This window comes from Rhodnius prolixus, unplaced genomic scaffold (assembly GCF_049639745.1).
Source record: "Rhodnius prolixus isolate KJV_2025 unplaced genomic scaffold, Rpr scaffold_30, whole genome shotgun sequence".
Classification (NCBI taxonomy): Eukaryota; Metazoa; Arthropoda; class Insecta; order Hemiptera; family Reduviidae; genus Rhodnius; species Rhodnius prolixus.
The window spans coordinates 488,297-508,019 of record NW_027411638.1 but is presented as its reverse complement, the minus strand read 5'-3'; the positions used below and the strand labels follow the sequence as shown (position 1 = coordinate 508,019).

The window sequence follows — 19,723 nt, the reverse complement described above, 5'->3', positions numbered from 1 at the left end:
CAACGCTGAATATTCCAACGCCTGAACTTCACAGCAGTTTAGCTAAGGAGAACTTAGAATGGCATTAAACATTTTCTGAATACCTACCCACGAATTTGCCCTACTTCTACTTAACATTATATACTTAGTACCCTGCAAACTGACTCCTACAGACAAAATATTCCTCGCGTTTTCTTAGTTTTGTAGATGACCAGAACTGCACTCCGTCGTATCGAATTTATAATGTTCATTTGATCACAAGAAAAATTAAATTTATTTAATTTTTCAGTTTTACCACCTTTATGAACTAGGACAATCAGCTTTTATCTTAGTTTTTAGTACTAAGTCCTTTGTTTTATAAATCACATACTTCCTTTAAAATTAGGGTATACCTAACTTACATGTTGTTCTACCACTTATATTTGAAACACGTTTCCAGAAAAATGTATTTTAGCGATGTTTTGGGTGAGGATTATGTTAGGCTTTACGAAAAAATACATTTTTTCCAACGTTGATTTGATTTAGAGGGAGAAAATTAGAAAATAAGCGATAAATTCGTTGTTTGTGGCTCTGTCTTTATCTTCGTTCTAGAAGTTACTTATATCTTTAAGGACACATTAAATGTTTTGTATTTGGGCGAATTTAATTTATTATTTAATAACTGACAAGAACAAGACATTGTTATAAGTGTGTTACCAGAAAAAGCATTAAAATGATTTTATATTAATGCTTTTCAGTTTCTTTTATATTTTATAAAATCTTTTTAACTTTTCGTACCATTTGTATTTCTCTCTTTTTGGGCGTCTAGAACATGCACGGCTGTTTAGCAAATTGCATTTTAGGTCTCCATTGAATATCTAGTGAGAGGAATGGGATATAAGATGTGATATTTGAGAAATGTAAAGTATTGATATATATAAAAGGATAAATAACGAACACAAACGTATCGAAGCGAGACCATTTTCTAATATAAAATCACAACTATTGAGCTAACTGAAGTACACATATGTGTAGGAGTAAAGGTTAGATAAGTAAGACAACATACTCTTTCGTCCAGCTCTGAAATTTTGAGAAATAATTGAGGTAGAATACAATACCATTCTAAAAATAGGAACAGCGCTGAGTAGATTTACTGTTTTTAATTTTTTGGTTACCTATTAATATTTTCTCAATTAATAGGCATATCTCGTGCACGATTAATTGATTGTCCAATTAGCTGGGCCACTTGAAATCAGCTAAGTGCTCAAGAACCATTTAATGATTGGTAATGGGTATTAAGAACATCGACTTAGTCTCGTTATAAAACGTTATAAACAATTTGAGTGGGATTACTCAAAATTGTTTTCTGTATTCGTATTATTTTTGAATGTGCAATATACAATAGGCTGATTCAACTCCTTCCATATAAGAATTGTAGGTTCATATTGGCACGCACTAAATCGGCAATGGATAGGGCATTGGAACAACTGAAAAAAGCCGCTAACATGTTTTGGATGGTTAAAAATGATGAAAAGAGGTCGCTTAGAGCACAAGTCTTAAGTTCGCCAGTCGGAAGTTGTGCAACAAAACATGATTGCGGAGAGATACGTTTGCACTGCAGAAGCCCTTAGTTTTGAAAGGCATAAGAAACCAAAATAATAATTTTTAACACAATTTGAAGTCTCGTAAAGTTAAACTTTGTTTTTTGTTTTGTTTTTTTTGTAACAGACTTTTGGGTAAGCGGTCATGATGAATTGTAGAGAATCAGCAGACAATCCTGTTTAGTTAATGTTATCAAAGAAAACATGCCATGTGGAAAGAATACTTTAAGAGAAATTCCCTCGGAAAACATAGTAGGCAAGGTGATATAGTGACGATATGCCAAAAATCTCCGAGATGCTAGGTACTGCGGAATGTCGAACAGTAGACAAGAGAGACAGGTCCAGATCCCGTAATGGCGCTATAGAACCATATATTGAATAAATAAATTATCTAAAGTTGTCAATTACATTCGTAAAAATTCCAATGGAGAAAATACAAGTGTTTTATAACAGGATTGTGTCTTTGGTTTAGAGCTCTATGTGATCGACTATTCTGAAACTCCTTATTCCGTTCTCGTAAGATTCACTCCAATCAATCATTCATAAAAATACCATTGCGAACAAAACTTTACCGTGCCAAAAACAGCCTGTATGCCTTGGCACCATGCCGAAACATTATTTCTCTATTTTTTTCCCTATGCAAATTTAAGACCCAAATACATCTAGGATTCAATTTATTCCATGAAGTAGTCGTATAATACTTTCACTTTATTTCACTGCTGTTATTGTTTTCTTATCATCGAATTTATAATAACATGAGTTTACTTTTACAGCCATGCCCTGATTTAATTGAGTTTCGAGACCAACAGTGTGCAGCCTACAATGACGTCCCTTACGAAGGCTCCTTGCATACTTGGCGAGCCTACGAAGGACCCGAGCCGTGCCAACTGTGGTGTCAAACCGAATCTGGTCTTGTGGCAAAACTGGCTGAATCAGTTAAGGATGGCACACGTTGTAGATCTGGAAGTTTGGATCTATGTGTAGATGGGCACTGTCAGGTAAGCAATAGTGATATTCCCTATCTCTGCTTTCGATAGTTATAATGGTAGAATATGTAGTCTTAGAGAAAGGTTCTAAGAAGAAATAGAATGACTGTGGGAGAGAACATTTAAATGATTCTATTTGGTAAATAAATACCTAGTAAATAAGAAGACTAATAAATCCTTAAAACCAATTTTATCGCATTCGTTTTTGTGCAGAAAGTTGGTTGTGATCTCGTAATTGGCTCCGATGCCAAAGTGGACGCTTGTGGAATTTGCGGTGGAGACAGTACCTCATGCATTCAGCCACTTTATCATTGGGTAGTTGAATCTGCATCACTTTGCTCAGTAACTTGTGGAACAGGTAATATTGCATTATGCTAAGTTGTGGTAAAGCCAGATGTTGTTTACTTTTTAAATGAAATAACTGTTTGTAATTTGACTCAAGTTTGCTTCTTTTTTCATTCAAATTCGAACTTTGATGGAAATGTTTCTTGCGTAGGGGAGGACAGAGAATTTGGTCGCCATCTAACGGTTTCATTATTCTGTCAAACTTTCAGAATCTTCAATCTTTTAACTAACATAAATTTTAAAATCATAATTTAAAATATAATGTTATAAAATGAAATAATAAGGCAATTTGAATGAATTATTAGGTCCGAAATCAGTTTATATTACACGTTACATTAGTCTGTAACAAATACGCAATAAACGTAATATAATGGGATAAGTAACTACAATAAAATAATAATAATAATTTTATTTAATGTTTTCAAAATTAATGTTCAGAATATTATTTATTGTGACTGACTGAATATTATTTATTGTGACTGACTGAATGGCATATTTCCATCAGATTGGAATCCTCGTTGATCCTATTCTTTGGATTTGGATTAAAAATAAAAAAAACCTCATGCACACTAGTTTAAACTTCGGTTGTCATTAAATTTTCTCTTGCCCTTAAATTAGAGTATCATTCCTACTAATTCAACTTATTTGCCTCACGGTTGCAATCCTAAGTTAAATCGTAAGTTTTGAAACAGTAATTTTGGTTGTTTTCCCCTTTTTTTAGGTTATAAAATGTCACAAGTACTGTGCAAAAATGTAGTTTCCGGCGTTCCTGTGGATCCAAAATTGTGTGACTCTTCGCAGCAACCAGAGATCACCATGATTGAGTGTAACACACATCCATGCCCATCAAAGTAATGCATTGTTTTTTTACCAATTAGAAGATAATGCAATAAGTTAATGAAATATGTACAATTTGTTATAAAGTTTATGTTATTTCCCAGGTGGGTAGCGGGTGCTTGGAGCAAATGCTCGGTGATGTGCGGTAGTGGCACTAGAAGTCGAACTGTCAGCTGCATGCAGAAGACAAACTCAACTATGGTCAAGGTGATTGATTATCACTTCAATGTTATGTATGGGCACTCACTATTAGTATAGTTTCCCCAAAGTCCTGTTATTATAGTGAAACTATATTGAAGTCAATTAACGTTCAGTGAACATTCTAAGTTGATAAAAAATTTGAGTATATGTAGTGGAGTAGATTTGTTTTTCTAATGTTAAAATTTGCTGTTACTTTGTTTGTAATTACTGTATTTGGTATACAGGTGCCAGACGAACTTTGTAAAGGATCAAAGCTTCGAGAAGTTGAACTGTGCAACATGATGCCCTGTCCCCCTACTTGGAATGTAGGACCTTGGTCTGGAGTAAGTAGTTGTTATGTAAACAATTCCTACTTTCTGCAGCATTCGTTCTAGCCGAACAAATGCAGAGTTAGTTTCAGACTGAACTTAGTATAAATGTAAATAATTTACTGTGTGCCATTTGGCAAGCTTAATTTACTGTGGTTACTTTAGATGTAGACAAGATATACACTAATGTACATTGCAGCATTTTTTTAACGATATAAACAGTTGTTTCAGAAAAAAAAGTTTATTAGTTTTTGTACAAACTTAATTTTTTTAGAAATGGAGCATTTTTTGTAGCAAATTAAATCCAACTCACCTTTTTTCATCCCCAGTAAAGTGCTCCTTTCAAACCAATTATTCTCAAGTAACAGCATAAGCCTTTTCATTCAAATTTCTTAACTCAACTAAAATGGACCACACTCGTTCAAATTTAACTTTATTATGCTTCAAAAAATTCATTTTCATTTAAATGCATCCTTACTCACTACATTCAGAGACTTCAACAAGAATAAGCTGAATGAAAAAAAGGGTACATGTGGTACTATAATACTTTCGATCGAATTTTGAAGAAAAGTCAATTACAAAAACTATTCAACGAAGACATTTTAAACAATGAAAAACTCTAAAAATTAAAGTTTCAACTAATCCTGTCACAAACAAGTATTTTATTAAAATTACAAATATTACTACTGGCCTTTGATGAAGTTGTGTCTCCTCTCGTAATAAAAGTGTTTAGTAAATATTTGTTTTTCACTTGTGACAGTGTTCTGTATCTTGTGGGGAGGGAGTACGGACTAGAAAGGTGACCTGCAAGTCTGAGACAACAACTTACGAAAATGAGGAAGAAGAGGCCTGTGACAAAACCCTCAAACCAGATACCTCGCATCCTTGCACCACCGGCATACCCTGCAACCAAGGTACAAGATTTCTGCTGCAAACTTCAAAACTTATTAATAATTGAGTGTCTTCAAACAAAATGAACTTTGTTTTTTTTAATCAATTTTGCATTGCCCTTAAGAAATTGTTTTTATTAATCTTCAAAATGGAGCTTATAACTAGCAATAGACTCGTACTTTCTACCAGCTACTGTAACCTTGCTGGGTTTGCAAAGAATAAGTTTTAAAGAATTTGTTTTCGTCTAAATAATGTTTTTTTTGTTTTGCTTTCGGTGATGTAAACTTGCTATGGTTTGTTAAACCCATAGGGCGGTTAAACCCAAGTTCATCAGTTGATTATTATTTTATGGCTGAAGGTTATCTTAAAGGGGGGAAAAATTACTGAAAAAACGTTTTTGCCAATGAACAGAGCTAGAAGTTTTAGTTATTTACTTATCTCTCGCCCAAACTCTTATTATCATCTATAATGATATTTTCATTTTGCTTTTGACAGACACCACTGGTCTAAGTTTAGACGTTGAGGACACATTAAGAATTCTACATCCTTATCCACCCTTCAGACCAGTCGCTGAACGATTGATCGGTGAGCCGATAGTGTCTTCAGTACCTTCTTCAGAGCCAAAGTAAGTTTCCAATCTCGTTAATACCTTGGAATTTCTGCTGTAGTCTCCAGAAATATGAAGAATAAATTTCTCTTACTATCTGCCCTCCTTTAGTAATAAATATGAGCTTTCCCGTGATGTTAGGGCCACCTGAAAAATTGACGATTACATACATTACTTGTTTTGTGTACTAATTGCTTTTTAAGAAATCTTTCATATGCAATACTTCATCAGAAAAATAGTGTTTTTGGAGAAGCTTAAGCTTATATCTAAAGACAGTGAAACTTAACAAATTAATTACTTGTATAATATTAAGGGGAACTTAAGTTTAAGCATCAGTCTGAATGGGGTAAAGCCGACTAGACACAACTTTAGGGATGTTAGAGTTTCTTCGGGGTTTCCTTAGAGAAACGAGTAAAAAAACTTAATGCTGTCACCATCCAACGCTCACATAATGACATACAAGTTTCTGCAAGGATGACAATTTTTTAGAAGTCTCAAAACATGCAAAAACAAATGCCTTCGTTTTAGAAATAAACACATAGTATCCACAATGGACCTGTAAACGTCGCAGGGAATTCTGCTTTTTCAGCTATAATCAAACTGAAGTTTCGCAGCAAACAGTATACAGACTTACCGCCTAAATAATATCAAGGGGCATTCAAACCATTACTAGAATTCCAAATATATATTTTAAAAAATCAGCGAGCTGGAAGTTCTAATCTCTTTGACTATTTACTAACGGAGCTCAGCTGATTTTCCATTAGGTAATATAGTTTAAATATGCAATTTACTTTTTATATAGTTGATTACCTTTCTTAGCATCAAACACTTACTTAAAAAACAAAAAATAAAATTCTGTCCAAACTCATATATCAAATTCTATTCATTTTACGTATCCTGTCAATTCAAATTTAGTAAAGATACCTAATAAGTAATTAATTAAATCTATGCGTTTACTACTTTGAAAGAGTATTTCTTTTTAAAAAAAATGTCACACCCCTAATCACTTGGACTGGTACATCTATGTTTTATCCTGTATGTTTTGATTACACTTTTGATTTCCTGTAGAGTTTATTTTGAAAAAAATTGTCTTTTACTTTTTCTATCAATGTCGTTTTTTATTTTCACATATTGAGTGAACGCACCAACGGGGATACACCTTGTTATAAGGATATAGGGTGCTATTATCACTTTTATCCCCTCCCCGAAAGAAAGAAAATTTGATAATTTTGTGATTTTTCAAACTTGATTTAAACTAATACCTTTCTTGTCTTCGACCGCGAGGTATTAAAAATTAATTAATAATAATAAAAATTCTTCCCACGCGGAAATCCTTGGTTCAATACAGCTGCTCAGAATTTGTTTTCTAAAATACCTTTTACAGCTCACTGTTTTCAATAACAAGAAAATATGTATGGAAGCTGGCACTGTACTGAAAAAGGATCCGGTCGCTACAGACAAATGTAAAAGCGCCTTAAATTTAAAAAATAAAAAACATCTTTTTGTATTATTTATTTTTATTATTAGTAAAAAGGAATTATGTTTTATTCTTATTTTTCAATAAGAATATAACATGCTCCAAAACAACAGGTCCAAAAATTATACATTTTTGTCATTGTATTAAATCCAGTTAATGTATGATTGGAAATCGCATCCATGGGTCAAAATTCAGAATAAGCCAATTTTCTTATAAAGTTGCTATTTTCAATATTTCAGTTTTAACAAGGTGTTTCTCGGTTAAAAATTAATATTATAAATCAGAACTATGGAAATAAATGTTAAATAAAATACATAAACTAAAAAAAGCTCCATGTTTACTAACGCACTTTGCACACTGATGATATCCTCACCTAACTCTTGATCTATACACACCTTATTTTTCAGCCCAGTCACAGTTCGAATGTATTTTGCGTGTGGATGGTTATACATAAGGTAAACAGTAAACCAGCATTTCTGACCCCAAACAGATATCTGAGAACAATAAGTTTTTTTTTTTTTTTTTAACAAACAATTTATTTCATCAAAATTAACACAGAGCACGGATTCCTGTCTTAACATTCATTTTGATTTCCTTAATACATTTGACAGCATCATTTGTCAGCATTATTTTTCATTTTTGTATTTTTTATTATTATTTATGAAATCATGGTATGGGAATCGCTTCTTACTGTTCGAAACTGAAATGTGTTGTGATCGTACCAACTTGTATCTCAAACATGTCTCAATTTTGGGTTCCACCATCGCACCTGATATTAAGGTTTTGTAAAAACTTTATAAATACTTTAATAAAAAAAGAAAGGAAAAAAAAGCAAATTACTCTTCTGTTTTTATTTAAAACATGTGTGTGTGAACTGAATGCCTCAAAAATGATAAATTGCAGAAAGCTAAACTTGGTGGCATTCGATAGCGAAACTCACAGAAAAAAGTTACGAGTTTTTTGGATTTAAAAGTAAATGTAGCCGCTTTCTGTCGAGTAATTGGAGAATGCAGAGAGTTTTTATGCATCCCTACACTGTTGGTATTATATTGTTGAGGGAGATAAACCAAAGAGATTTCTATTTGCAGTTGTTCAGATTAAAGAGTTGTGCTTATTACTTACTGATAAGCTTCTGAGTATGGAAATTAACCATGCAGTCTGAGAATTGGTGTTCAGACCCAGTGATATATTTGCGTTTGTTAAGTGTGAATTTAAAATTTGAATAAAGTAGTTTAATCGGTTTTCGATTTTATTTTATTCTTTCTTGTTGGTAACTTACTGGTGTCTTGTAACTTTTACTTCTTAGCAGCCTCTACATTTCATTGTCCTAGGATGGACATCACTGTCAAAGTATGAGCTCCGAGCTAAAGTCATCACACATGTTTAGTTGTCAAACTTGGCCTGAACTTGATTAAAATTATCATATATCCATTTTAATTCTGAATTTATTATTTCATTTTCGTTTTTGTTTGGTTTCTCTCGTTTTCTATCCATCCATCTCAGAGAAATCCTTTTATTTCTTTATAATTACCTTACTCCAACACAATTAATGCACACAAAGCACAGGTATGTTTTTTTTTTTCTCTTTCCATTTTATGATGAAGTGAAAATTGTCTCAGTAGTTTTGTTAAAATTTATAAATCTGTGGTGAAACACTCTCACGACTTTGTCATACTGTAATTCTCAAAATTCTAACTTACAAATTTCTCTGTAATATTACACAGGTTTTGTAAATAGACAGAAGCGTGACTTGTTAACTCCACAAGATCTCCACTAAAATGTTTTGTTTGTTGTTTTTTTTCTGGTAAAACTTAACAATTTAAAGAAATAGGTCTGGTGGTATAAGAGGGAGCCTAGCCTGTTAAATCTTAAACAGCCTCAGTGATGGAACAGATCAGTGCTTTTTCTTGGTTTTCTTTTCTTTTCCCACAATTTCTTGGCCAGTCAAATCTTAGTATGCCTCAGTGCTGGCAGGGTTTTCCAGAGCAATGATCGTTTTGTTCCCCCTTCTTTCTAAGTCATTTTCGTGTGACACTTTGTGACGATAAAACTTCGGTGTTAAAAAGTCAAACCAGAAGGACCAATTTCGAATAAGATACAAAAGAATCAAATGCACACTGCTTATAATTAAGAATTTAAACCAGCTTTGACAAGTAAATCAGCGCAATGCATCTATCTACTTCTTGTTAAAAGATGTTTTGCGTTTCTAGTTTTCGAAATTAATTTACACCGGGAGTTTATATTTTTCGGTAGATAATGGCTTCTGAGGTGTGTACATATAGCTGAAAAAATACGTTCTTTTGTTGTTACCGACTCTATGGTTTCGGTCGAAACTTTTCATTTTCTGCAATTTTCGTGATTTATTCGAAAATTATTTCAACGATTTTGTTTACTCAATCGGTAGGCTTATCTCGTTTATTCAAAACATATTTTGAAAGGTTTTTTTAAAGCACTGTCACTTTAAACATCTCTCTAAAGTAATCCGTCAGTCCGTGTATAATGTTTAAATTTTAGATTAAAAAAAATTTATTACAACCAATAATATTGAGAAGAGCTACAACTTCAAGCAGCTAAAGTACGTCGTCAGTACAGGTACATACCTACTACCTACATAATGCAGAGATCTACAGTCTTCAACATTGCTCTAAAGTGTCGCTTTTTAATACAAAGCACAGATCTACCTAATTTTCATAAGGAAAGAATAACTAGTAAAGCAGCAAAGGTATTTCGAGAACAAGTTTAAGAGACATTATAAACATTGCTAGAATTGTGGTTTGGAAATAAATGAGTTAACTAGAAAGGTTCATTTGAAACTTTAATAGTGGGCATTTAGCTTTAAACTGCGAAAGCTCTTAATTATGGCACTGAGAGACGTGTGAGTGTGTCACACCAGACTTTGTTTCGAATTCACATTAATCCAAACAACTTAAGCCCTTTTGCTGGATCTCTTACTTGATCTTGCGCCTAATTATATTAAATCTCATTTTATTTGAAACGAAACAGCAAAATTTGAACACTCCGTCAATTTAAAAAGCAAAGAGAATTGATTTTATACACACTTTTCACTTCCTTGCCAACTCACTCAAGCCTTGCTGTAACACTGTTGCACAAATTAGCCAAAAGTAATAAGATGGAATTACACAGTAATAAAAAAAAATTGAGTAGAAAGCTCAGAACAAATAATAATAATTAAAAAATGCACGAAATCAAATTACAAATTTATTGTTGCATTCTTCCAACTATTTTTTAAAATCCTTTATGGACGAAACATTTAAAATTCTGACAATTTTGCATAGATTCATTTTTTGTATAGTGCAAGTTTGTAGATTATAGTAACTTTTATTATTGATAATTAATTTATACGCTTCTGCTATTTTATGTTTAAATTTTGGATCAGTTTTTTCCTTTGAATTAACTTTTTCTTTTTTTTTTGTTTTGTTTATTTAATAAGAGAACTTGAAAAAATGCGTTTTTGTGGATATACCGTTCAGATTTACTTAAATTAATTTTAATAAACTACAAACTAGTAATAGCTCATACTAATAAGTTTAGAGCATTCTTGCTGTAGTGTCCACTTATTTAATGAACCATTTAGATTTCTAGAGCACAAGTATTTCTGCGGATACAGGAATCGCCGTCTAATTTTTTTTTGTTGAACGTTAGAAGAACATTAGGGCTGCAGATTCTGAATGGTAAATTTAGTAAACCTCCTGTAAATTTGTTGAAATTTGTCTGTAAAGGTTTAGAAACCTGGGAACTCGCCAGGTCTTACGATAGATTTTACAGAAAGAAGCTTGAAAGAGGAGATGTAAAAGGTTCGAACCATACTGGCTGCCTAGTAGGTTGCAGTATATCTCTGTTTCATTAAAACTGAACTACATCCATCAAAAATAATCCCTCAAAATTTTATTATTAGTATTATCAATAAAACTATTTTCTTAAATTTTCTGGGTTTCTTCAATTAACAAATACCAGTTTTTTATTTTGTCTTACTCTACAAAGAAAGAAAAGATATTTTTTAATTTTGTTTTTGAAAAATAGAAAAAAGTGATCCAAAATTGTTCTTCTTTTGATTTTGTGTTTTTATTTCATGATTTCGTTTTTTCCTACGAAAAACAATTCTTTATCTTTTGCCTACTCGATAAAATCACTTTTTAAAACTCTATTTCGTTCCTTAAAAAAATTTCTTTACTGCACCTTTTATTTCTTATATTTTTTGAGTGAATTTATTAAAACTGCTTATTCTATTTTTATATTATTCAAGAACTATGCTATTTAGTTCATTCAGAAAATTTATTACAGTTTTTTAAATGTATAATAATTATAAATAAGTTAAAAGAACTATCCAGGGGAAAATTAATATGACTGAAGGTGCAAAGTTGTTTGTGACTTTGATTACTTATTGATTCGTCTTTGGTCTTATTGTGTGAACAACATGGACCTTGCCTCAACAGCAAACATACGGTTGGGCGTTGTTTCCATTTTTTACAAAAAGCATTATCAGAGAAATGGTTGGTTAGTAGTTTAAGATGGAGAGAGTCAGTGAGGCGCACATGAAAGTTAGGGTTTTACCTTTTAATCATGGCCATCAGCACTTAAAAGGCGGACGAACTAGCCCCAAGAAGGGTCTGATAAATGTTTTACGATATCAACTAATTCTGCGTTGTAACTATGGCTGTACGAATTCATCTTTAGTCCCCAGCAAAACTGAGGTCTGGTAGCGAGGGAGTTCATAAAGAAAAATTGTATAACACTAAAGAATTCCGGTACTAATTTAACATTTCTGCTCTAAATATACTCCACATTCTTAAATTTTACTCGAGTTTATTTAGTTCGAGAGCGCATCTCCATTACACGGTTTCCTTGTACATCTACACGTAAAATTGGAAAGCAAAATAGACCCAACTCCAGAGGCATTCTATCATATGCATTCCTATCATCATCTTTCTGGAATTGTACTTGAGATGTTTATAAGATATATTAGCAACCGGACAAATGTTAATCAATCTTCCTCATATTTTTGACTAAAGGCAGAAGGATTTCTCTGCTTTGCCCGGCAAAGCGCGCTGTGCCTATTTCCAATGTTGCGACTGGCCCTTCTTCTCCTCAGTTCGTCCTTCTTAGTCCCCTATTAAATTCTGGAAATTATTATAATAATAGTGCATAGCAAAATTAATAATACAATAAATAATAATTGTACTGAATTTATTTTTATTCATTATTTTAGATTCTTATTACTGATATAATTAAACAAAACAAAAAACAAAGAAAACAACGTACTATTGTTTTGCAGTTTTAAACCGGAACCATGGAGCGATTGTTCTGTTACTTGTGGAGAGGGAGTCCGCCGTAGAGAAGTACACTGTACAATCTTTCTTGAATTTTCTAGAACATTTGCTAGACTTCCCGACTCCCACTGTCAAGGCACTAAGCCGCCGGTAAGCGAACGATGTGTGGAGAAACCATGTGCCCTTGGTAATAGGTAAGTGTGATAAGTAATTAATTATATTTTCCTTCTTCATTGTAATTAAGACATTTTGTTCTCCATTAAAGATCAAGCAAGAAACTATAATTCCTACTGTAGCATTTACCAATATAACTGTTTGAAATGTGGATTTTTATTGAGTAGATTTGAGAACTTTAGAAATGGTTGTTTTTGTATAAACACTAGACATATTTTTAAAAAAAAGCAGATTCATATAACCAATCTCATGTACTTTTCCAATATTTTTTGGACTTATTTTATGAAATAAGGAAAATCCAGACTGTTTTGACAACTGCACTGCTCCGCTAAATGGTTATTAAAACTGTCCTACGTTTAATCAACCCTTATACTTAACATTTTAAACTGTAAGTTTTTGTTAAGGTATGTGATTAAAATCACATATAGGGCGAATGTAAACTGCAATAACGACATTTTCCTCTGTTTTTTGAACTAATATTATGAAGTAACGAAGTATTATGTCTTATGAAGTCAAACAACAAGCCCTACTGAAGTAAATGGTTACTTCACATTAAAAATCACCTTTTAAGATGAATCTAGGCCAAGATTCTGATTTTTTTTCCATGTGTTTAGAAGTTAAATTACGAATTAAGGACGACCCAGTTTTTAACATCCAGCCCTATTCTAGTAAATGTTTATTTGATACTAATTTAGGTGAATCTAGGATGGCATTCCAACTTTTTCCTTGCTTTCTAAACTTTTTAACGAAATAAAGACGACCCAGTTTGTTACATCCCGCTCTGTTCTAGTAAGCCGTAATTTGAGACTAATTTAAGTGAATCTAGTCTGGGGTTCCGACTTTTTCCTTGATTTCTGAACTTGTATTGTAAGGACGACTTCGTTTGTAACATCCTGCCCCGTTCTAGAAAATGGTTATTTGAGACTAATTAGGTGAATATATGCCAGGATTCTTTCTTATTCAATGTTTTTAAAGCTTGAATTGGGAATTAAGGATAACCCAGTTCGTAATATCCAGCCCAGTTTTAGTAATGGTTATTTGAGCCTATTTTAGCAGAATATAGGACGAGATTCTGACTTCTTCCATGTTTTCTTAACTTCTACTGAGAAATTAGGGCGATCGTATTGGTAAAATCGAGCATTGTTCTAGTAAATGGTTGTTTCAGACTAATTTAGGTATATCTAGGCCAGTGTGCTTAATTTTTTATGTTTTCGGAACCTGTATTAAGAGTTTAGGGCTATCCAATGCGTAACCTTCAACTCCGTTCTAGTAAATAATTAGTTGAGGCTGGAATTTTGAATTTTTCCTTGTTTTCTGAACTTTTATTACGAATACATGACGACCCAATTTGTTACATCCAGTCCTGTTCTAATTAATGGTTATTTGAGACTAATTCAGGCGAATCTAGGCTGAGATTCTGACTTCTTCCATGTTTTCTGAACTTCTGTTAAGAAATAAGGACTTCCCGGGTTGTTACATCCAGCTCAGTTCTAGTAAATCGTTTTTTGAGAATAATTTTGGTTAATCTAGGCTAGGATTCTCACTTTTCCCATGTTTTTCTGAATTTATATTAGGAAGTAAGAACATCCAGCGCTGTTTTAGTAAATGGTTATTTCTGACTAATTAAGGTGAATCTATGCTGGGATTCTGACTTTTTCCAGTGTTTTTGTAAATCTTCAAATGATTTAAATGATTTTTTTTGTTTTATTTTCTTTTTCTTACGAGTAAAAGTATAAATTTTCTGTTTTTTTTTTTTTTTTTAACTGAAGATGGTTTTCTATAATCAATTTTTTCTCAATAAACAAAATACTTGTTACAAAAATGTAATTTTAAAAAGCAATCAAACCCTATGTTTCTATTTTATATTTTTAAGATCAATTTACCTCAAAAAATGTATAATGATTTATTAAACCAAATTTCAGAGGTAGGAGTGATTATAACAATCAGATATTTGCAGTGTTTTAAAATAAGATTTATGTTTGCCTTTAATTCTAGGATGGAAGCAGTTCGTGATGGATACAACGATGGAACCTATGGCGATACTTTCAGACAGTTTTCTGAAAGTGCAATCAGAGTCGCTCCTCACAGAACTGGTAAAACTTATACCTGGAAAATGAAGGGCTACACGCATTGTAGTGCTAGTTGTCTTGGAGGTACATAGAAACTACATCATAAAAGTTAAATTGAGTTTTGTCATACAACTGTTTATGTTAAATTGAAAACAAGTTAAAACAATTTGATGTTGAACATAACTTTTATTTGGCAACCAACAGTAAAATCCTCAGTTATAGTGAGAGACATGCGTATGAATACACCTAATTTGTTTCGTTGGCTGGTTTTTACCATACAACTAGACATTTAATTTCAAGAAAATTAATCAAAATAATAAATTCATTTTATTCCAGGCGTCCAAGAATCAATCATTATGTGCGTACAAGAGGATGATGAAAAAGTGGTTGGACCATTTCTTTGTTCATCAGAAACTCGCCCAGAAGCGTTGACACAAACCTGCAACGATCATCCATGTCCACCTCGATGGAACTATTCAGAATTTGAAAGTTGCTCCAAGCCGTGTGGTATGGGGATACAAACCAGAGAGGTTGAGTGTATCCACGAAGTGACAAGAGGTGGTGACAATACGGTCGTAGTTCCGGATCACATGTGCCCTCAGCCTCCGCCCACAGATCGACAGCACTGCAACATACTTGACTGTCCGGTGGCGTGGCATACATCTGAGTGGTCCAAGGTATCACAATTATTATTTATTGTGTCCACTTAAATGTCATTTTCCATCATTCATTCTGTTTTTAATTTATTCATGAATAACTATCTGTCAGTGTAATAAGAGATGCGGCGGCGGCGTAAAAACTCGGACTGTGGAGTGCAAGCAAGTGATGGCCCAGAATCACGTTGTTCCAAGGCCACCTAACCTGTGCCCAAAGAATCGTCCACCATCTCGCAGGCCATGCAACACCAAGCCGTGTCCTTCACACGATCAACGTCCACCAATAATCGCTTCCAATCAAACATATGTCCAAACGAATCCAGTAAAAAGAAGAGTTGCTTTAAAGATTGGTGGTACAGCGCAAGTTTTTCATGGTTCACAAGTAAAGATTAAATGCCCAGTGAAGAAATTCGACAGGTTAGTATTGTTTTTAGTTCAGCCAAACACATGGTCTTATTTTTGAAATCTCTTCACTGTTAATTCCAACGGTTTTAGATCCAAAATCCAATGGGCCAAAGATCATAAGCTTATATCTTCCTCGAGTAAGTATAAAATTTCGAAAAAAGGAGCTCTAAAAATACAAGAAGCAAGTTACGGCGATACTGGTATCTTTACCTGCCTTGGTAAGTGATTTTTGCTTAAATGTTGGTGAAATTGATAATGACAAATTTCTAAGTTGTTAAAAAATTTGGGTGCCCACAAGATTCTCCTAAAAAAAGAAAAATGTTTTTCTTTATAGCCTATTTTGTGGTTTCAATGGGTATCTTTCAGCAGTTCTTTAGAATAATAAATGATACCTACTCACGCACAAACTTGTCAGATGCATGAGTAACTTAGGAATCCCTGCATACCTTGGTGAGTTTGGTATGACCTTAAAATCAGCGAACGTAGTGATGGCAAAGCAACATATACTCCAAGTAAGCGAAGTAAGAATTATAATCAGCACAGATGTTGCACCATATGATTGTTTCGGGCCAGATTTGCCAAAAGTGACGTTGAAAATTAAGAATAAATACAATGAATGATTAGTACGTGAATAGTCCCCTCAAGACCAAAACAGTATTTTCATAATAACGAGTATTTGAATCTAGCTTGAATTATTACCTACCGCTCTTAGATTATATCCTCAGTGGATTCTCTACGACTCACTGTCCGAATACTGGCAGTGCACTAAGATGAGAGCATTGTCATTTGTGCTCACGGCTCTGAACTTTTCTCCTCTTCTTAGTAGATGTCTAAAACAGTAATAAGTACGGACACCAAAACTGATAAGATTTTTAAGTAAGCATTCTTATATTTCCTTTTAAATCTAAAGTTACCTAAACTTTTGTAACAACATTTAATTAAAGGAGAAATATAACAAAAAAATTCTTTCCCGTTGTAGCGGGCAGATCATCTGCGGACATTACCATTACTGTGAAAGCGAGACCTGGCGAGTTTCCAAGCTCCGAGGAGATTGAAAAGCATATAAGTAACCAGTTGGATACAGGTAATTAACTTTTTGTGGTTGTGTTGTTATGAGTTTGTTTACATTGAGAAACAAACATTGGGACCGCGTCAACTGCATTAAGTCGACGTGTAAAGCAATTCTTCCTCGATAACTGAACTGGCTTTTTCAGCTTATTCTTTATTTTTTGTTTGCTTCCGCTCTTAGTAAAGTTTATGTACCTCTCTAGGAGGTGATCCTATAACGTTTGTTTTTTTTACATATATTATTATATTTTACATAAATTATATCTTTTCTGTGGAAGCTCAATTAGCGAAATTACTTAACCCGACTAGAAAAAAAAAAATTACAGAAAGCAAGTTTGCCAACAGGTATGACGAACAATGGAGAAGTAGGAAGCCGTCCATTTCTACTTCCTGGCGATGACGAGAGTCACGAACAACGTCCTGGAGAATTGGGGAGCGGAACCGGAACACAAAGAACCCGCCAAAAGCCGGCACAGATTACAACCATTAGACATGATCGGAATAAACCAGATCCCGCTTGGCCACAACACCATTCCCAGTCTACAACCAATTCACATCTTGACCAGGTCTGTGGGTGTTTGTTTAACTCATATCATCTCTGTAATATAACCCAAGTATCTTTGAAAATTGTTTGTTCACTTTAAAAGCGAGATATGTATACCAATATTTCTGCGTCTCAAAGAGGGCGTGAGACAATCGCAACTTCTTTCAGAACTTCGTGTAAATATATAAAAACAACCTAAAATATAAATATAATTTAAAGGTACCTCATTAGGCTACAAAATAGGCATGATACGTTGGAAGATAAGGAAAAGAAAGTATAGTACACTGTAACAAAAAAGATTACATTTTTCCCGTAAAAACTTTGAAGAATATAGCACAATGTTATGCTTTGATTCATTAAACTAATTTTAGTATTGGAATAGTATTTATAAAATTTACTGAAAAAAAAATGCAAGGAGGCGCGAAAATTTAATTTTGAACAACAAAGGATGCCAGTACAGAAAGTTTGAAAACCTTTGGAAACATAACACAGTTCTTACGGCAATAAAACCAAGGTATTTTTTTTTTTATTGTACTCAATACAAACTATGCTAATATTATCAATTTGAGGGAAATAACAATTTCTGTGAATAATATTTTAGATTAATATTAATCAATTTGCTTCAATTGATTTTTGGAATTAATATATAAATATTTTGGTAACTCATTTTATCAAGATACTAACCTCATTCTGTTAACCTCCTTAATGTCAAGTAAGACCACTAAAACTTTTAACACCTCTAAGTAGATAGCATGAACAGAGGACTAAAGATTCTTCTAAAGAAATCTGCATGAAACTAACCTTACTAATACGTCAGCTGGTAATGGGTTGCAGGAGATTATTAGCGGAACAACTTCAGAAGAGCCAGACCATCTAGAAGCTCCAGTCTCCTCAGCGTCCAGAGCTATGCCTCATTTAAACCAACTAATTTATAACTTACAGGTCAGTGAATTAGCTTACAGTCATAAATTTGACATTAACAACATAATCTTTCGGAATCCCTGTGATATATGTCGGTGAAGTCTTTCTTGCAAAAAAATTCTATCTCATAAAGTTGCACATCTAGGTATTTCATCAACTTTTGGTATTCCAAATATGATATGGAATTTTATCTCTAGAGTGGTTCAAGTCTTGCTCAGTCCAAATTTCGGTGAAATAGTGTTTTGTCCTCTGTCACATAGTACTGTACTTTTGTGAACAGGGGTATGGTTTTACCTCTTTTTTGGCTTATTCATTAAACCCCACATTAAAGTGAGTATTAATACACTTCGTCAAATTTAATCGTATTTACACCGCTCACAGAGGTTGGGAGGAGGTCGAGATGAGAGGCCAGTAGCTGAACAACCTGCTTTCATCGCTGATGCGGATGAATTTGTTGAAGCTGAAGACGCCATTAACACTGATAAGCCTGAAGAAATTGAACTATCTAAACTAGCAGCTGTAACTGATGATACATTTGGTGTGGCCGTAGTGCTTGGTAAAGGTATGTTTAAAAAACAAAGTTCCGAACCTTTTTTTTTTTTATCACAAACATCTAAATTTCCTTATTTTTTAATTCAGCTAATCACTAACATTTTGCTTTTAGGGAATGCAAATGATCTAAAATTTCATTGGGAATTGACAGATTGGTCACCTTGTACTGTATCCTGTGGTAAAGATGGATTTCAAGTGAGTACGATGAGCTGAGTAAGCATGTGTGGTCGCTCGGAGCCGTAGCAGCTCACTAGCCGGGCTCCAATCATTGTTCTTGCTTTAGAGTCAACACTATACACCACTGAAACAGTGAGCTGTAGAGGTTTCAGAAATAAAGAAAATCTAAGGCCGCTACGCCTAGCCCAGGACCACAACGGTCCTGTACGGTAGCGTTCAGTAATCCTTTCCCTAGAATCTATTTGAAACGAAAACACCAGCATTTGTTTTCATTTTGTTATAATTTAAAAAAAGAAACATTCAAATAATACAAGAATCAAAATGCCAAATTAAAATTCACAACGGAGTGTCCCTATTTGATTAGGATTAGGCAGTATAGGTTCCGTGTAAATTAGACGTTATTACTACAACACATACTTATTTTTTTGTAAACATATTTCTGATAATGTGCAACTGTTGGCCTAAATTTCTACTGCTTTGTAGAAAAGCATAGATAATTTAAAAGCGTATAAAGTTAATGTAGATTAAGATAATGATTTCTTAAATGAACATACTAACACTAAATTTAGACTGAGTGATGAAAAGAGAAATTAAAAAAAGAAAGACTCAGAAATAGAAATACGATTTAATAATAAATAGCTTTAAACTCCAAGTTATT

General features: G+C 33.3%; 1 protein-coding gene across 2 annotated transcripts in view; it reads left to right on the top strand.

Moving 5' to 3' along the window:
• The window catches only part of nolo (ADAMTS-like no long nerve cord), a 132,096-nt gene that overhangs the window by 99,999 nt on the left and 12,374 nt on the right, over nucleotides 1-19,723 (top strand). The window contains exons 5-21 of one of the 2 annotated variants that reach the window (XM_074144059.1): nucleotides 2,333-2,557; nucleotides 2,759-2,903; nucleotides 3,612-3,741; nucleotides 3,832-3,934; nucleotides 4,153-4,251; nucleotides 4,997-5,150; nucleotides 5,623-5,752; nucleotides 12,505-12,693; nucleotides 14,669-14,826; nucleotides 15,079-15,419; nucleotides 15,511-15,815; nucleotides 15,894-16,021; nucleotides 16,783-16,887; nucleotides 17,217-17,437; nucleotides 18,250-18,357; nucleotides 18,718-18,898; nucleotides 19,001-19,083. In XM_074144059.1, the coding sequence (XP_074000160.1) occupies nucleotides 2,333-2,557; nucleotides 2,759-2,903; nucleotides 3,612-3,741; nucleotides 3,832-3,934; nucleotides 4,153-4,251; nucleotides 4,997-5,150; nucleotides 5,623-5,752; nucleotides 12,505-12,693; nucleotides 14,669-14,826; nucleotides 15,079-15,419; nucleotides 15,511-15,815; nucleotides 15,894-16,021; nucleotides 16,783-16,887; nucleotides 17,217-17,437; nucleotides 18,250-18,357; nucleotides 18,718-18,898; nucleotides 19,001-19,083 (2,805 nt within the window). The remainder of the gene's footprint in view (nucleotides 1-2,332; nucleotides 2,558-2,758; nucleotides 2,904-3,611; nucleotides 3,742-3,831; nucleotides 3,935-4,152; nucleotides 4,252-4,996; nucleotides 5,151-5,622; nucleotides 5,753-12,504; nucleotides 12,694-14,668; nucleotides 14,827-15,078; nucleotides 15,420-15,510; nucleotides 15,816-15,893; nucleotides 16,022-16,782; nucleotides 16,888-17,216; nucleotides 17,438-18,249; nucleotides 18,358-18,717; nucleotides 18,899-19,000; nucleotides 19,084-19,723) is intronic. The other variant, XM_074144060.1, reaches the window with a different exon arrangement.